This window comes from Protopterus annectens, chromosome 2.part0, assembly GCF_019279795.1.
Source record: "Protopterus annectens isolate FY-2018-M chromosome 2.part0, PAN1.0, whole genome shotgun sequence".
Lineage (NCBI taxonomy): Eukaryota > Metazoa > Chordata > Ceratodontiformes > Protopteridae > Protopterus > Protopterus annectens.
The window spans coordinates 100,353,611-100,370,825 of NC_056728.1; the positions used below are offsets into that span (position 1 = coordinate 100,353,611).

Sequence of the window (17,215 nt, forward strand, 5' to 3'; positions counted from 1 at the left end):
GTTTCCAATCATGAGGGTCCGTCCAGGATCTGGTTAGTCTGTCTGCCACTATGTTTTGGTTTGATAGGATGTATGAGGCTGAAAGCTTCAGAGAATGCTGTAAGGCTATCTCCCAGGTCATCATTGCTAACTGTCAAAGAGGATGTGACCTTGTAGCGTCTTGTTTGTTCAGATACCACATGACTGTGGTGTTGTCGGTGATCAATAAACAGGGGACCTGGACACCAATCGCCTATGTTGTCAAGAGGAAGTGTATAAAAATTTGTTAACTAAGCTAAGAACAGGTTTCATTAATAATGGGTATAGTGAACATGAAATTGATAAGGTGTACCATAATGTACACAAAGAAAGGAAAGGTAAAGCTAAGCCCTACTACTCTGATAGAGTAGGTAGTGACAGGTTAGGTATTAAGAATAGTGTATTACCATACATTCCAATGGTTTTACCATATACAAGGGATGTGAAAAGGTTTGAAACCATCATACGACAAAATTGGCATATGTTGTTAGAAGATGAGGATACTACCAACATAGTGGTTAGACAACCACATTTTGCATTTAGAAATAAGAAAAATCTGAAACAGCAGCTTTGCTATCCAAGGACACCTGCTCTGATGGATAGCACAGTGAATGGTACCCATAGATGTGGAAAATGTACACAGTGCATTTATATAGATGATCAAGGTTTTTTAAGCACCCTGAAACAGGGCATCTATGGGAGCTAAGGAATTCTGCTGATTGCAATACTAAGAATGTAGCTCACTGTACAACATGTTGGCAATACTAACCGTCACCTTAGGGAACGGATAAGGGATCACCTTTACTGCACTAGAAAAGGGCAACTGTATAGTGCTTTGGCTAAGCATACATTGGATAAGGGGGATGACCATATATTTTTGTTTCAGGTTTTGCACATTCAGAATGTCAGCAACAGGATGGGGGACATAGTCAATACTACTAAAAATATGGAAGTAAAATGGATTTTATGTTTAGGAGCACATAGAGGTTTGGGTTTGAATGATAGTTCATAGGTTCATAGGTTCATACTAGGCTATCTGCCCTAGGGCATTTATAAGCCTAGCCAGAATGTGTTTGGCTTTCGCCACCCATTTTAAATTTATTTTGCTATGCCCTTTTTCGAGGTTAGTATACTGTGCCTCTGTCTAACAGTGACACAGAAGTGATACCCGGGGTAAACCTACGATCTCCCATCCACTCATCAAGATTCCTCTTGAAGAGAGTCAATGAGGGACTCTGCCTAACCTGGACTGGGATTTTATTCCAGAGTGAAGGGAGCCTCTGGGTTATGAATCTGTCCCTCCAGCATGTCCTATTTATTTCAGTGCTGAGGTTCAAGTCTCTCGAGCGTGGCTCGATGGGATTTGGATTTTCTGAGGTGCAGCATGTCCATTAATTCCGGGTTGAACATGGCTTTATACGTCAGGCACAGATCGCCTCTGAACAGGCGGTATGCCACTGAGTAGAGCTGGAGTTTCTTTAACCGGGCAGCATATGGCATCTGTTTGAGCCCTTTGATCCTCTTGGTGAGGTACTTTTGGGGTCTTTCCAGTTGCTGCAGGTGTCTGGTAAGGTACATCCCAAAAGGGGCATTGTACTCAATTATGGGCCTGATGAGGGATGAGTAAAGAGGCACGATGACCTCCCTGATCTAGATGTGAATCTCTTCATGATTAGGTGGGCTATATAAAATGTTTTTCTAACCACTTTGGCCACGTGGTTGTCAAATGAGAGATTGCTATCAACTTGGGTCCCCAGGTCCCTAATTACTTCTTCTGTACTTAATGGATTACCACATATGTGGTAATTTGTGGGCACTTTGTTTTTGCCAAAGGGGATGACTATACACTTTGGCATTTAGCTTCAGGCCATGGCTCTGGCACCAATTGTCTGTTTCTATGAGGCCCTTTTGGAGGATGCTTGTGTCGGCTGGAGAGTCGATTATGGCCCAGTTTGCAGTCATCTGCGAACTTGGTCAGCCACAGTCCTTCCGTGTTGGCCTGTACCTCCGAGAAATATATACCGAACAAGAGAGGTCCCAGGACTGAGCCTTGTGGGACACCACTTGTAACTAGTTTGGAGTCTGACATGGCTCCAGCAATTCTAACCATGTGGGTTCTGTCATTGAGCCAGTTTGCAATCCATCTAGTGACATAGGGGTTTATATTTAAGCTGGTGAGCTTATCTATAATGCCCGAGTGGGGTATTGTATCGAAGGCTTTTGCGAGGTCCAGGTAGGCTGTGTGGACCACCTTCCCCTCGTCAATGGCCTTGGTGACTGTTTCAAAGAAATCAACCAGGTTTAAGAGGCAGGATCTGCCCTTAACAAAGCTGAACTGGGTAGGATCCAGTGTTTGTAGGTCCCCAATATCTTTATTTATGAGGTCCATGATGATCCTTTCCATAGCTTTGCAGACCAAGCTAGTCAGGCTTATGGGGCGATAGTTTCCAGGATCCGTTGAGGCACCACCTTTATGGAGAGGGACCACTGTTGCTGTACGCCACTCTTTGGGCACATATCCTGTAGTAAGGCTGAGATTGAACAGTAGTTTTATGTTTGGGTTTAGCTCTTCTTGGAGTTCATGTAGGATGCAGCCCGGGACACCGTCTGGTCCCATTGATGCTGTGTTTTTTGCTTTGGAGAGGGCGGCTCTTACCTGAGCATCTGAGATGTCAGGGGGGCAGCACTCTGCTGGGATAGATTTTTGCCTTTTTGGGGGGGGGGGGGAGTTTGCGCTGAACCTGTCAGCTAGGATGTTGGCAATGTCTGTGGGTTTGGTGTATTTTTTGTCATTTTGGACTAATTCTGAGCATATCTGGGAATTACCACCCAGGTTCCTAACATAACTAAAGAAAGCCTTGTGATTATCCTTAGTGTCCTGTGCAATTATTCTCTCGAAGCTGGCCTTAGACAATTTTATGTGTGCCCGTAGTTTTTTGCTAATACTGATCAGTGATGCCTTCCCTTTTGGGATTTTGCTCTATCATTTAGTAGCTTCCTCCTTCTATTGTATAGTTTGTTTATGGCTGGGGTCCACCAGACAGGACGTCTGCCTTTGGAGGATTGGGTCTTGGTTTTATTTGGGATCGCATGATCCATGCATTCCTGAAGGTGTTCATAGAATGCATTTATAAAGGATTCTGTGGTCTGGGCCGTATTTTCCACAGGCCCGGGCGCTTTGAAGGATTCCACCTCAGTTTTGAGGAGTGTGAAATTTGCTTTAGAGAAGTTTTTCACTGTGGTTTTCTGGGCAGGGGTGGGGTCGGGATGTGAATATCCAGTGAGATTAGTTTATGGTCTGATCTTACCAGTGAGGGATACACTTCTGGTCTGGAGCATAGAGTCCCCATGTTGGTGATGATCAGGTCCAGTATGTTTTCCCCTCTTGTGGGAGTGGTAACAAGTTGTTCCATAGCATTTGAGTTTATAAATTCTAGGAACCTTTGGGCTAGGGTGTTGGAGCTAGAGTAATGCTCCCAGTCTATGTTTGGGTAGTTGAAGTCACCCAATACAATGGTGTTTGGAGAGACCTTCATATTTTCCAGTGTTCTCAGGAAGGCCGAGTGGGGTTCCTGGGTTTGGGAGGGTGGTCTGTAGCAGGCTATAAACTGGAAGGCAGTTTTACCCACTGTTAGTTGCACATGGATAGTCTCTGATGCTTCGTGCTTTGCCACCAACCTGGAGGTGTGGGTATCTTTGATGAATATCGATACTCCCCCTCCTTTTGTGGTTCAGTCCAAGTTTTGTGGCCGAAAAGCATGGTATGAGGTATAACCTGGTAGTGCTGGGGTGCTCTCAGGAGCCCTGAACCAGGTTTCTGTTACTGCACAGATATCGATGTTCTCCATGCTAAGGAGAGTTTCGAGTGCGTGCATCTTGAGGTTTAGACTTCTGGCGTTGAGTAGCATTAATCTTAGTTTCTTATCCCTTGTGATACCTATGGAGGTGGGTTTGTCTTTTGAGCCTTGCCTAAAAAAGGCACTATGGGGGTAGCAAGAGCCTTTGCCAATATCCGAAAGCCCAGGGGTGACAGGTGCAAGCAGTCCCTAGCGAAGCATCGTGGCTTGTCGAGCATATCATCCCAAGCTGAGAGGCATTGGATCCCCTTTGAATGACACCAGTACTTAAGCCAATTGTTGAAATTGACCATCTTGTCTTCATATTGTGGCATCATTCTTGGTGAGGGTAAGATGCTACTCAAGGTTAGGGTCATACCGGCCTGGGCTACATGCTCAGAGAGCTCCTTTATGTCTCTTTTCATGTAGTCCAGGGAGGTACGTCTCAGGTCATTCACACCAGCATGGACAATGACTGAGTCATATTTGTACTTGCCTTGGAGTGACCTGAGTGCTTGTGTTATGTGGCGGATCCTAGCGCCCGACAGGCTGCTCACCGTGACCCTCTCCTTGTTCAGCCTGGTGAGCGGGACATCATTGTGCCTGACGATAGAGTCACCTATTACAAGTGTATCAGGTGTGTTGTTTAGTCTTAAGGGCTGTGACTGTTTGGCACACTGGCTTTGTGAGATATGTGTTGCACGTGTTTTGTTTTGGGGTAGCGGCTGCTTGGGTGTCTGCTTTGGAGGTCTCTGCTGCTTCGGCAGATCTTTATTTAGAGCCTCCGAGTATGTTTTTGTGTGATTATGTGTTTGGTTTGCTGTCGTGGTAGGTCTATGTGAGACTGGAATTGTAGTGAGTGTGATTTCCTTCTCCTCCTGACTGGTTATGCCAGTACTGAGTTGAGAGAGCTTAGCCTCCAGTTTGGCTATATGGTTGCATCTCTCACATGTGTTGGAATTTGTTGGGAGGAGGAGAGGGTTGTCTGTGTACATGAGGCAGTTGTAACATTGCCTCAAGATTCTCAGATTCACCAGCTGGACCGGAGAGGAGATTGACAACTGACCTTTGGACATGCTAGAATAATATTGGGAATTCCTTAATAATTGAAAACCAGGGCCAGTGGGGAGTGAGGGTGTAGTGCTTTTAATTTTTAGTGCTGACATATAATTGCTTTAGTGAGCAAGTGCCAGGTAACTTAAGTGCAATGTGTTACAGGTAACTTAAATGCAAAAACGACAAACAGTAACTTTCTTTCAAGTGAAACAAGGAAATAAGTACAGTAAGCAATGCAGATATCACTAGTGATCCACAGAAGCGCTGAGAAGCTGCGTATTAGGTGGAATTAGCGTTCCAGGGAAATAACAAGCAAACAAACAACAAGCATATAAACAAAGCTAGATTCAGCAGGCCTGGATCTAGTCTATGCTACAGCAAACAAGGTGTACCAATTTCAGTAAGATACAGTTCAAATCTTACAGTGTTCCATTGAAGCCAGTGCTAAAATCTAGAAGGTTAAAATAAAATAAAAAATAATAATACTATTTTAACAAGAGAAGACTGCATAAACACGTGCAGGGCTTTGGGTCAATATGACAGTATTTCTTGAGCTGCTTCTAGCATAGACATCATTAAAGACAAACATTTGTTGAGATGTATTTATTAAAGCATATGTATTTACTAGGTGAACAACATGTACATTTATTAGGCAGAATATATATATTCATTAAGTTGTTGAGTGTGTACTGTTTATACTTTTATATATATTTTATGCTTATATCTATGCACATAAGTAGTTATTAAATGGGGAACATGAGTATATGTATTTATTCATTGACTTTTTAAGTATTTTATTTATATTTATCCACATGTTCTTGTCTTTACAGTCTGTGCATGTGGTTTTTAAATAGAGTTTTTCTGACTTCAGCAATCAACTAAGGGCAAAACGTAACCATAGTAATTAATTGACTGCTGAGTGCTGAATTAACTTTGAGTGGTAGGATTGGTTGTTCTAGTAATGAATTAAAATATTTAAGTGCTGTTGCTGTTTGAATGAACTGTCTGATGAAGCACATTGCGAAAGTGCTCACCATTTTGTATTAAAGAATAAAATTTTACTTTGTTGTGGTTCAGCTTCTTTATTCCAGCTATCTTCCTACTGGGCACCTGTGTTTCAACTTTTAGAAAGGTATTTAGATGCAAAAAATCCAGCACTGGTCTCCATGATAGCTCCTTTTTAGGTACCAAAAAGATTCTGGTGTAAAATCCTTTTCTATTTAGTGTTGCAGAAATGAGTTCTAGAACCCCTCCTTTTAACTTGTGAAGGAATACCAGAGAAAACTGATGTGTCTGGTCTGACAGGTGCCAGGGATTTTCCTGAAGGGAGAAGTATTTTTTTGTTCACTGCCATGAGTATCCTCTCTTAATTATTCTCAGAATGCAACATGGGTGAAAGGGGAAAAGAGGAAGCAACAGGATGCCCTGAGTCATGGCATAATCATTCCTTATCAGGGGACTGATCTTTTTTGGGAAAGGAATTCCTTTTACTTGGTTTGGTTTGGAAGCATTATCCTCCTGCCATTTCCTCTTGGTACCCTGACACTTCTTAGGCTAGGAATTTTGTTTGTTCTTCCCTTTTAAGATGGACACCTTATTAGGGGAGAACCTGGGGATATGAAACATTCTAGCTACCCCAGGTATCGATTTACCTCTGTCATACCACTGTTTGAGAATCTAGGTAGAAGTGAGACCAAACACAATTCAGAACTTAAAGAAATATTTAAAATCTCATATTTTAAATTCTTAGAAAAAATGTTGGTTATGGAACCAAGCATAATTTCTCAGTAAAACAGAAATGGCTGTATTTCTATAAATTGTGTTTGCACTTTCCAAGACACACCTCAAAGCATGTTTTGAAACCTAAGTCACATTAGAAACAATCTTATTCATATAACATGTAGGTTCAGCAGGCAAAGATATAGCTAAGTCATCTAAACTATGAACCCATTGCAAAATACATGTCTGTATAAAGCCCTGATGATTTAAAATGCTAAAGACTAACTTACTAGTCTGTGCCAACTATTTTCACTGAGAAACTAACTACTTTCCACTTTAATCCATCAGTGTAGGGTTAGAAGAAGCCAAGCATGCAGTTAAAGAAACTGCAGTTGGGTCTGCTGACAATAGAGAAAAGACAACTGCAAAATCAAAGCACACCATGTATTTCCTCATAGCTTTTTTAGGAAATGGTTTTCTAGCCAAAAAGGTTTTAAATTCAGCTTTACAGACATTTTCTAAGGCCAGTAACAGAGAAGGAAAACCCAAAACATTTGGAATCAAGTGGTTACTTTTCCGGACAGGAAAGACGATGTTCTGGGACTTCGTGCTTCTGCATTTACAACATTTTCATCTTGCTGTTTTCAGACTTGACGAACTGGGCTGTGATGTTATGAAGGGGAACCATACACACACACATAATATATATATATATATATATATATATATATATATATATATATATATATATACACACATATATAGTTTACTATCATAATCTTGAAGCGGACTCGGTCTCTGGTAATGTCAAATTACAAATCGAATGTGATTTTCGGACGAGCATTAACATGAGTTGAGATAAGGGCAAGATTTGTACTTCGGCAATATCTGAGTTAGACATTGGCACCTTTCGACCTCTGGACTTTGTTCAAAGTGGATTCAACCAAATCCACTTCAAGATTATGATAGTAAACTCTCTCTCTCTCTCTCTATATATATATATATATATATATATATATATATACACACACAGTGGATATAAAAAGTGTACACACCTCTGTTAAAATACCAGGTTTTTGTGGTATAAAAAATATGAGACCACAATAAATCATTTCAAAACTTTTCCCACCTTTAATGTGGCCTATAGCCTGTACAATTCAAATGAAAAACAAACAAATCTGTTAGGGGAAAAATATAAAAAATAAAAAATGTACAATAAGCTGGTTGCATAAGTGTGCACACCCTTAAACTAATACTTTGTTGAAGCACCTTTTGATTTAATTACAGCATTCAGTCTTCTTGTGTACAAACCAGCCATCAATTAAAGAGACTCTGATTAACCCCAAATAAAGTTCAGTTGTCCTAGTAGGATTTTTTCTGACATTTACTCAGTTGCCTGCTACAGCAAAAGCCATGGTTCTCAGAGAAATTACAACGCATCAAAGGAGTCTCATTGTTGAAAGGTATCAGCCAGAAGAAAGGTACAAAAAATTTTCCACAGCATTGGCTATACCATGAAACACCATGAAGATAGTCATCAAAAAGTGGAGAAAATATGGGACAACAGTAACCTTGCAAAGAACTGGACGTCCCATCCAAAACTGATGAAAAGACAAGACTGGTCAATGAGGCTGCCAAGAGACCTACCGCAACACTGAAGGAGCTGCAGGAATTTCTGGCAAGTAGTTTGTGTACTGCATGTGACAACAATCTCCCATATTCTCCATATGTCTGGACTATGCAGTAGGGTTGCAAGACCGAAGCCTTTTCTTACACAGAAAAACATCCAGGCCCAGCTAAAATTTGGAAAACAATACATCAAGTCTCCCAAAAGCATGTTGGAAAAATGTGTTATGGTCTGATGAGACCAAGGTTGAACTTTTTAGCCACAATTCCAAAAGGTACATTTGGCGCAAAAACAACACTTTGCATCACCAAAACAGTACCATCCCCACGGTGAAGCATGGTGGTGGCAGTATCATGCCTTGAGTTTGCTTTTCTTCAGCTGGAACTGGGGCTTTACTCAAGGTGGAGGGAATTATGAAGAGTTTTAAATACCAGTCACTTTTGGCTTACAATCTTCAAGTGTATGCTAGAAAGCTGAAGATGTAGAGGAATTTCACCTTTCAACATTATAATGACCCCAAGCATACATCCAAATCAACAAAAGAATGGCTTCACCAGAAGAAAATTAAAGTTTTGGAATGGCCCAGCCAGAGCCCAGACCTAAGTCCAATTGAAAATATGTGGGGTGACCTAAAGAGGGCTGTGCACAAGAGATGGCCTTGCAATCTGACAGATTTGGAGAGCTTTTGCAAGGAAGAGTGAGCAAATATTGCCAAGTCAAGATGTGCCATGCTGATAAACTCCTACCCAAGAAGACTGACTGCTGCAATTAAATCAAAAGGTGCTTGAGCAAAACATTAGTTTAAGGGTGTGCACACACAACAAAGTATTAGTTTAAGGGTGTGCACACTTATGCAACCAGCATCTTGTACGTTTTTTATTTTTTATATATTTTTTTCCCCTAACAGATTTGTTTGTTTTTCAATTGAATTGTACAGGTTATAGGTCATATTAAAGGTGGGAAAAGTTTTGAAATTATTTATTGTGGTCTCATTTTTTTATATTACAAAAACCTGGCATTTTAACAGGGTGTATACACCTTTTATATACACTGTGTAGACAGCCTCTTCTCCTCTTCTGCAACATCAACAGAATGTTTTGGAGGCACAGGTATATTACACAGAGGATAACAGACTCCACATCCACATAAAACAAAGTTGATTCCTGTCTATTTTCAAGTGAAACTTAGATCTACGGATGGGAAACAGATAATTTACCCCAGGACTGCCCCCATACTACTAATGGACAGATGCAGATCCTAAATGCTTTATACTATGCATGGGTCCCCTCAAATTATGTATGGGATGATCCCAGTTATTCTTAACAGGGGTAATATATAATTATTGACCATGGAATGGGTAAGGCCAATCTATAACCAAATGGGACTGGTTATTTTGACCACAAAAAGGGAAACTGGCTAGGCTTAAAATGGCTCCCAAGGACAGTTAGCCTAGTATTTATCTGTGAACATACAAAAGTATATAATAATAAAGTGGAAGGGGATTTCCCAAAGGAATCCCCCCCAAAGGAATCTTATCTGAGTCTGGAAGCTGTAATCCACCAGTACAGGTTGCTGAGGAGATTTAACTGCAAGTTCTTTAGTTGGAAATAAAATAATGAATAACTGACATTTCTAAGACAGGGGTTAGGCATCCCCTGATGGGAAGGACTGAGCTGATCCATTATAACAGGGAGTCAGAGGAGGAAATTCTAAACTCTGGAAACTGCCAGTGTGGGTTACTGCAGGGCACAGTACACATATGCTGCCGAAGCTGGATGAATAATAAATAGCACAAGTTTTTTTTCATAAAATCAAAATTAGTGGAAGTTTTCACCAACAGGGGACTTATCTGTCTAGTCTTGTAAGATCACTAGCTGACCGACAGTTGAAGTGCACAGAAGGCACCCTTAGCTTTGACCAATTCTGTCACAGGGAGTATGAGCCATAACTGCAGCTGTGATCTACAGCTGAACATCTTGTAGTACTGGGTTGCACTGTCCAGAGATGGGACGTCTTCCAGATGCAGAATTAAGACCCCTCTTCCATTAGCTTGCCTTACATCAAAGGTAAGATAATATAATGTTTTGAGGCATGACAAACTTAGTATATGTTTTTTTTTCCCTTGAACTGTTGTAAGTCATTACTGAAGTAGATGGGGAGGGGGACAGAACTAATGATCCATCCAAACACCAAGGTATTCAACCAGTTTAGTGGAAGTGCCTGGGAGCTGTACACACTCTGGTGAAAAGGTTTTTACTCAGCCTGGCAGGAGTGTAAGATAGCATCACCTTGGTTTTTGCATGGTTAATTTGGAGCTCCTTTGAAGCAGATCACTTTATCAGCCTAGCAAGGTTAATCATGAGGGCATCTTTGACAGTTACAGAGGAACTAGCATTCCAAGTGATGTTAAAGCCCTCTAAATATAAAAGGAGAAAATAAGACTGTTATAGTGAGTAGAAGGAGAACTAATAAGTATTGAGAGAAAAAGAGGACAAATGTTTGAGATCCACACAACAACACTGAGATTTCTGAGGGGAAATGTGAGAATGCCTAACTTTTAACTCTACAACTTTTATCTAAGTCTGGAGACCAGTCACATGGCTCCTGTGTATGGATAGCAGCAGCAGCTAAGATCTGTCTCAAGATGTAAATGATCACTTCATATGCCACTGCGAGATCAATGAAAGCCCCTGCTCCTGTTTCTAAGGGTTTTTTCAGATTGAAGCCAGAAGCCAATGAATGTGCTGTGTCCATCAGAAAAATGATGATATATAAATATAATGCCATTAGATTCCAAGTTCTAATTAATCTGGTTACCCAATATCCTCTCCGGAATCTTAGGAATAAGGAGGAGGGAGAGAATAGTGAAACGGGACAGGGGATAGTGGTTTGGTACCTCATGTTTAGGAATAAGAAGAGATTCCTTAAAAACAAATTGAACACAGCAGTGCTAGAGCAAGAGATTATAAATGTGGGGAGATGTCCTAGCAAAGTACTTAATAGAACTGTACTTACTCATACCATTCATGAGTAGGGACTTTCAGCTCCAAAATAATTGCATTTAATGGCTACTTATTGTCTTGAAAGACATGAACAAACACAACATTGATGGACTAGACTACCATAAATCTTCATTTTTGTGGGCAGCCAATCAAAATCCATACCTTTTCGGTTAATTTATTAACTTTTTAAGTTACCTGATCCCCGTGGATCTTTTTCTGCTATAACCTGAGACACAAAGGCAGAGTAAAAAAAAAAAATTCAGAGTAACCAACTGACAACATGTATTTAGGAGTTTGGTAGAAACATGGCGGGGATAGCAAGGATAGGCAAATTCCTAAAAGTCATCAGCTAGATAGCAGGACTGAATCCCACTCCTGGCACTGTGAGGTAACACTAGCTTTTCTATGGGTCTATATTATAAGAGCGATGGTTGAAAACATCGAACACCATATGGTCAACACCATATGGTCGATGTCTTCAAACATCGAACTTATAAAAACAAAAAGAAAAAAGTACCCTAACATGCCCCCCACACCCCCCGCTACTTAAATATACCAACTCCAAGTCCGCACTACATTGCAGTAAACGGAAATCTCCCCTTAGGGAAATTTCCGTTTACACGTTCGATGTGCGCTTTTGCTATTCTCAGGTCGACAATATCAGCTTCGATATTGTCGGTTTTCGAGAATATAATATAGACCCCTTTTCTACCTGAACTTGTACTACATGCAATGAAGGCAGCAAGCACACCTCACATTCTTGTTCTCTGCCTTACATTGCACTGCTAGACCAAAGCAATGAATCTGGTAGGCTCCAGCCCCACTGATATTTACCTTCACTGGGGGAGAGCAGTATAGGCTATCAGTTGCTTCTTGCCTTCTGTCCTCCCACAGTGTGGATTATCTGTGCTAGCAGACAGGCCACTGTCTTTTTTTAATGAAGTACTAATTTATACTTGCAAGATCTTGCAAATATTTGTGCACATCTAATGAATCAGTTTGCATGTCTAACCTCCATTTTCCAGAGTTCTACTCTTTCCTATAAATCTATTTCATATATAAATGTTTTCAACAGTCTGTCTTAAATTTGTGTACCTGTTTTCACTTAAACTGTCTATAGGTGCTTGTTCAAGATGAACGATGAGGAAAACCTTATTCAGCACAACTTTCAGATTATCTAACACAAATATATTTTTTCTTGCTTTAAGTAAGGCAAATTGGCTAGGCTCTAGGCTAGAAATAGTTTAGTAAGGATAAGCTTGACTCACCTTAAAAGCTTCTTCTTCTTCTTTGTAGACAGGATCTTGCTTAGCTAATGGGTTGATGAATTCACTAGCAGTGAGCGGTTTGCTGATGAGCTGCTTGATCCGCCTTTCAGTCAGAATTGCCTGAGTCGCTTCCAGAATCTTCCCCAACGTGTATCCATCTGTAACCTTCGCTAGACAGCTTATGTTAAGTATGTCAGTGATCACACCTCCATGTTCCACAATTACCTTTTTCCAAAATACTAATGAAAAATTGAAAAGATGATGTGACGTTTTAACTACTTATTTTGTCTTACGATTGATAAATATGGATTTGTGTTTCACAAATTACAGTTTACATTTGGGAAAAGTTTGGCATGAATTATGTAAATTACAAGTCTGCAAGATAGGGCAGTCATAAATGCTTGGGGATAATTGTTAGGAAGAAAACTCACAGAAAATAGTGTTAATGCTGTTGTTGTAAATGCATTCAATATGGAAAAAGCATATTCCTAACCAATTACATCAGCCAAAAGACGACTTTATCTTTGAATCAACATACTTAATTGCATAATTGCTCTTTCACAAAGTCTACAAAATAGGCATATACAACAATAACTTTTATTATCTTCCTGACTGATGCATTACAGTGCATTTTGACAGCAGAAGTTTGTGTCAGCATTTATAGCATAGATTCTCCACTTCTGATGTATGGCTAGAACACAACACATAATCCAGCCTAGAAGTGGATATGCTATTAAGGTACACTAAAATGTATAATTTCACCAATACATGAGATTGGTATGCAAATTATCCAAGTGGACACAACTGCTGCTGCAAATGTACTTCCATATGGCTCAACATGAATGAAAATGTCACATCTAGATAAAGATGGCACAGGATTACTTGACCCAATGAGTCTGACAAACTGCCTGCCTACTGCTAGCTTCAAAGATGATCTTTCATCACTCAGTTTCTTTTGTATAACCACCGTTCCTCCCTTCCTATGACTGTACTGCTGGAAAAGTACTTTACAGATTTCATAAACTTTTCTATGAAATATGTTTCCAAATATTCTTTTTCTGGTAATTCTCATTTAGCCGTATATCATGTTTCTTACCCATGAACATTTTCAGGTTACTAAAATTATCCATATGTATTTCTTTTAAACAGATTTTTAATTGTACTCTGTCATGTCTCTCAACCTCTTAGAACAAGAAATCTGGATAAAGCCATAACTAATGGGGGAATGAAGGCCCCAAAACAGAGACAATTTTTAAATATTGCTTTGACAAACATAGAAAGTTGAAAGAATAACAGGTTTTGCATTAGCATGCATTTTCTGAAGGGAATGAAGTCTGAAAGTCAAATGTCTGTCATTATTTTCTGAGTTCAGTCCTCAATGCTTTCCCAGCGATTTACCAGAAAACCAAAATTTTATGAGGACCATATCAAAAATCTGGACATTCTTTAAAAATCTGTACAGTTAAGAGGTATGACCCCTGTCTATTTTATGCCAAGAGTCTAAATGCTGTGGTACATCAATCTCCTCAGACGCAACGTCTTTGATGTATTTTGTTGAGCTATAGCCATCCTCCTTTTTGTTCTTATGATGAACAGGTCTTTAAAAATGGAACTCTTGGTGTTGTGAGGTAACAATACTAACTACTTTACTAGTTTTCTGCCTGTAGTTGATGCATAACAATGACTTCTAAAGTAGCAAAATCTAACTTTTGCTACTGATGACACCCTTCCAGGCATTTCACCTTCCTACTATCTGCATAGCCTTGCAACATTCCATAGCTCCATTTATTGCGTCAACTGTTGTACTTTGATGTGGAGTCTATGCCCCTTGTTTATTTTTCTAATCACTGAGAGACATGTTTCCTCAAAAAGGTAACCGTACCCCATAATCTTAAGATCTATTACTCTGTACTCTAAAGCAAGTGTTTCTTTCATCAGGTAGTCTATGTACATAATACTGATTGACATGGGTATCCTGAGGCAGTGTAGCAACTGCCTCATGCACACTGACAACCATCTACTCCTAAATCACCCAAGTACAAGTTGTGAGAGATGCATCTAGACTAAGAATCTGGAACCTTTGCTCTCTAGCACACAGAAGACTAATACTGAGCAGGTTGTCAGCCCACACACTACACCTCCTACGCAAACCATGTACTCAACACATAAACCATCATATGTGGAGGTACTCATCAGAAACCTACCTAAACACCAGAGACCTTCTAAACACAAACAAGCTACACTTAATGCAGCACCTACAACACTCAATATACATAAAATCACAAGTACCAGTGTCTCACCAAATAAGGCCCCAAGGCAAAGCACATCTAAACTAAAGTTTTCAGTCATAGGTGACTCCATTGTGAGACACACAGATGTCCCACTCACCAGGCTGGACAAGGAGAAGGTTACAGTGAGCTATTTATCTGGTGTCAGGATCCATCAGATCTCATATGCACTCAAGTCTCTCAACAACAAGTATCATTATGACTCCGTCATAGTTCATGTTGGCGTGAATGACTTGAAACTTATCTCACTGAACTATATGAAGAAAGACATGATTGAGCTCTCTGAATATGTGTCCCAAGCAAGTATGTACCTAGCCTTGAGCAGCATTCTCCCTCACTTAGGATGATACCAGAATATAAACAAAAAAAAATGATTGACTTCAACAATTGGCTTAGTTTCTGGTGTCATTCTAAGGGGATCCAGTTACTGTCAGCCTGGTACGACATGGCTGATAGACCAAGCTGCTTTACCAGAGATGGTCTTCATCTGTCACCTCTAGGCTTTCAGTTAGTAAGGCACTTGCCTCCCCCATAGTGCCTTTTTCAGGCAAGGTTTCAAGAACAAAAGTTACAACATGAAAACATCACTCACAAATAAATTGTTATGCTGCTAAACACTAGGAGTTTAAATCAGAAACTGCACTCTCTGGAAGCATTCCTCTCCCTGTAGGATGTTGATGTCTGTGCAGTCACAGAAACCTGGTTCCAGGCTGCAGAAAGTGCCCAGACCTTGCAAGGCTACAATGCCCTCCACAATTTCAGACCGCAAAATGAACGTGTGAGAACCAAAGGAGGAGGAGGATCTAGCTTCATCAAAGATAAATAAACTTCTAGACTGGTTAAACAAGAAAACTCCATGGGGTTACTCCAAGTTCAACTAACTGTGGGTTAAGCCCCCCCCCTTCAAATAATCATTAGTTATATGCCCCCATCAATGAACTCTGCTTATTTGGACCTACTTGAGTCAATCAAATTACAACCGAATACTCTAGTCATGGGTGAGTTTAACTAGCCCTCCACTGACTGGGAAACTTCTACGAGTACCAACAAGTTCATACAAAGGTTCCTGGACTTTGTTAACACTAATGTCCTGGAACAAATAGTATGCAACCCCACAAGGGGCTCAAATATTCTCGATCTGGTTCTCACAAGCATGGGTGAGCATTGCACCACCACAAGTATAAGACCCTTACTGGTTAAATTTGATCACAAAACAGTCACATTTGAAGTAGCTATAACATCTGAACCCCTCTTAGGTGAAATCAGGCAAAAAAATTTCAGCAAAGCTAATTATAGCCTCCTAAGGGATGGCATAAATAACTTCCAAGCTTCTACAGATGACACTGACAACTATACTACAGTATACACAAATGCCCTGCACTCATAGAAATGTATTGACACAGTTGTACCTGATAGGATCAAAACAAGATCCTCAAGAAAAACAAGCCTCCCTGGTGGACATCTAGCATTAATAAGTTATACAACAAGAGGAAGAAGTTGCTGTCTAAGAATAAAAAAGAGAGGTCCCAGCACTGGAAGTACAACCTCCTCTGCTTGAACAAGCAACTAAGATAACTTGTAAAATCCTCTAAGGACAACTTTAAAAAAATGTACCAACCATAGCTAAGAATAACAATAAGGCATTCTTCAGCTATATCCGTAACCTAAAAGGTAGGACCCAGACGTGTGCTGAACTAGCTGTGGATGGCATCACACACAATGATCCTGTGAAAATAACTAACCTGTTAGCTGACAGGTTTGATGAAAATTTCAACCTCCTGTCCCCTCCAAGCATTCCACCTTGCATCTCCAAAGAGCAATTAATTAATGCTTTCTCCAAGGCCAAAAGCACAGCCTCTGTGGGACCAGATAGCATCCCAGGTTGTGTTTATATGGTCTAAAACATGAGTTAGCAACTCCATTAGGTACTCTCCTCAGCCATAGCCTGAGTACTGGTTTTGCCCCTGCTGAATGGAAAAAGCAACCATCACCCCCTTCATAAAGGGGGTACAGCAACAGACCCTGGGAATTACAGACTTATAAGCTTAACCAGCCTTATCTGTAAGGCCATGGAACAAATTATCATGGACCTTATAAATAAGCATATAGGTGATCTCCAAACCCTTGATCCGACACAGTTTGGTTTTCTCATAGGCAGGTCATGCCTGTTAAACCTGGTGAACTTCTTTGAAAACATCACCAGAGCCATAGACAAAGGCAAATCTGTGCATACTTAGCCAAGGCATTTGACACAATCCCACATTCAGGCATCATTGATAAACTCTCCCAGTTGAATATCAGTCCTTGTGTCATCAGGTGGGTTGCTAACTGGCTCACCGACAGATCACACTCAGTCAAAGTTGGGGACTTTACCTCAACGAGCAGATCTGTCACCAGTGGG

At 40.4% G+C, this 17,215-nt stretch overlaps 1 protein-coding gene across 1 annotated transcript in view; it reads right to left on the reverse strand.

Annotated features, from left to right (window-relative positions):
- LOC122792705 (dynein regulatory complex protein 11-like) overlaps positions 1 to 17,215 on the reverse strand; it is a 755,499-nt gene that overhangs the window by 51,023 nt on the left and 687,261 nt on the right. Inside the window, exon 7 of the mRNA XM_044060290.1 lies at positions 12,527 to 12,765. Coding sequence (XP_043916225.1) covers positions 12,527 to 12,765 — 239 coding nt within the window. The remainder of the gene's footprint in view (positions 1 to 12,526; positions 12,766 to 17,215) is intronic.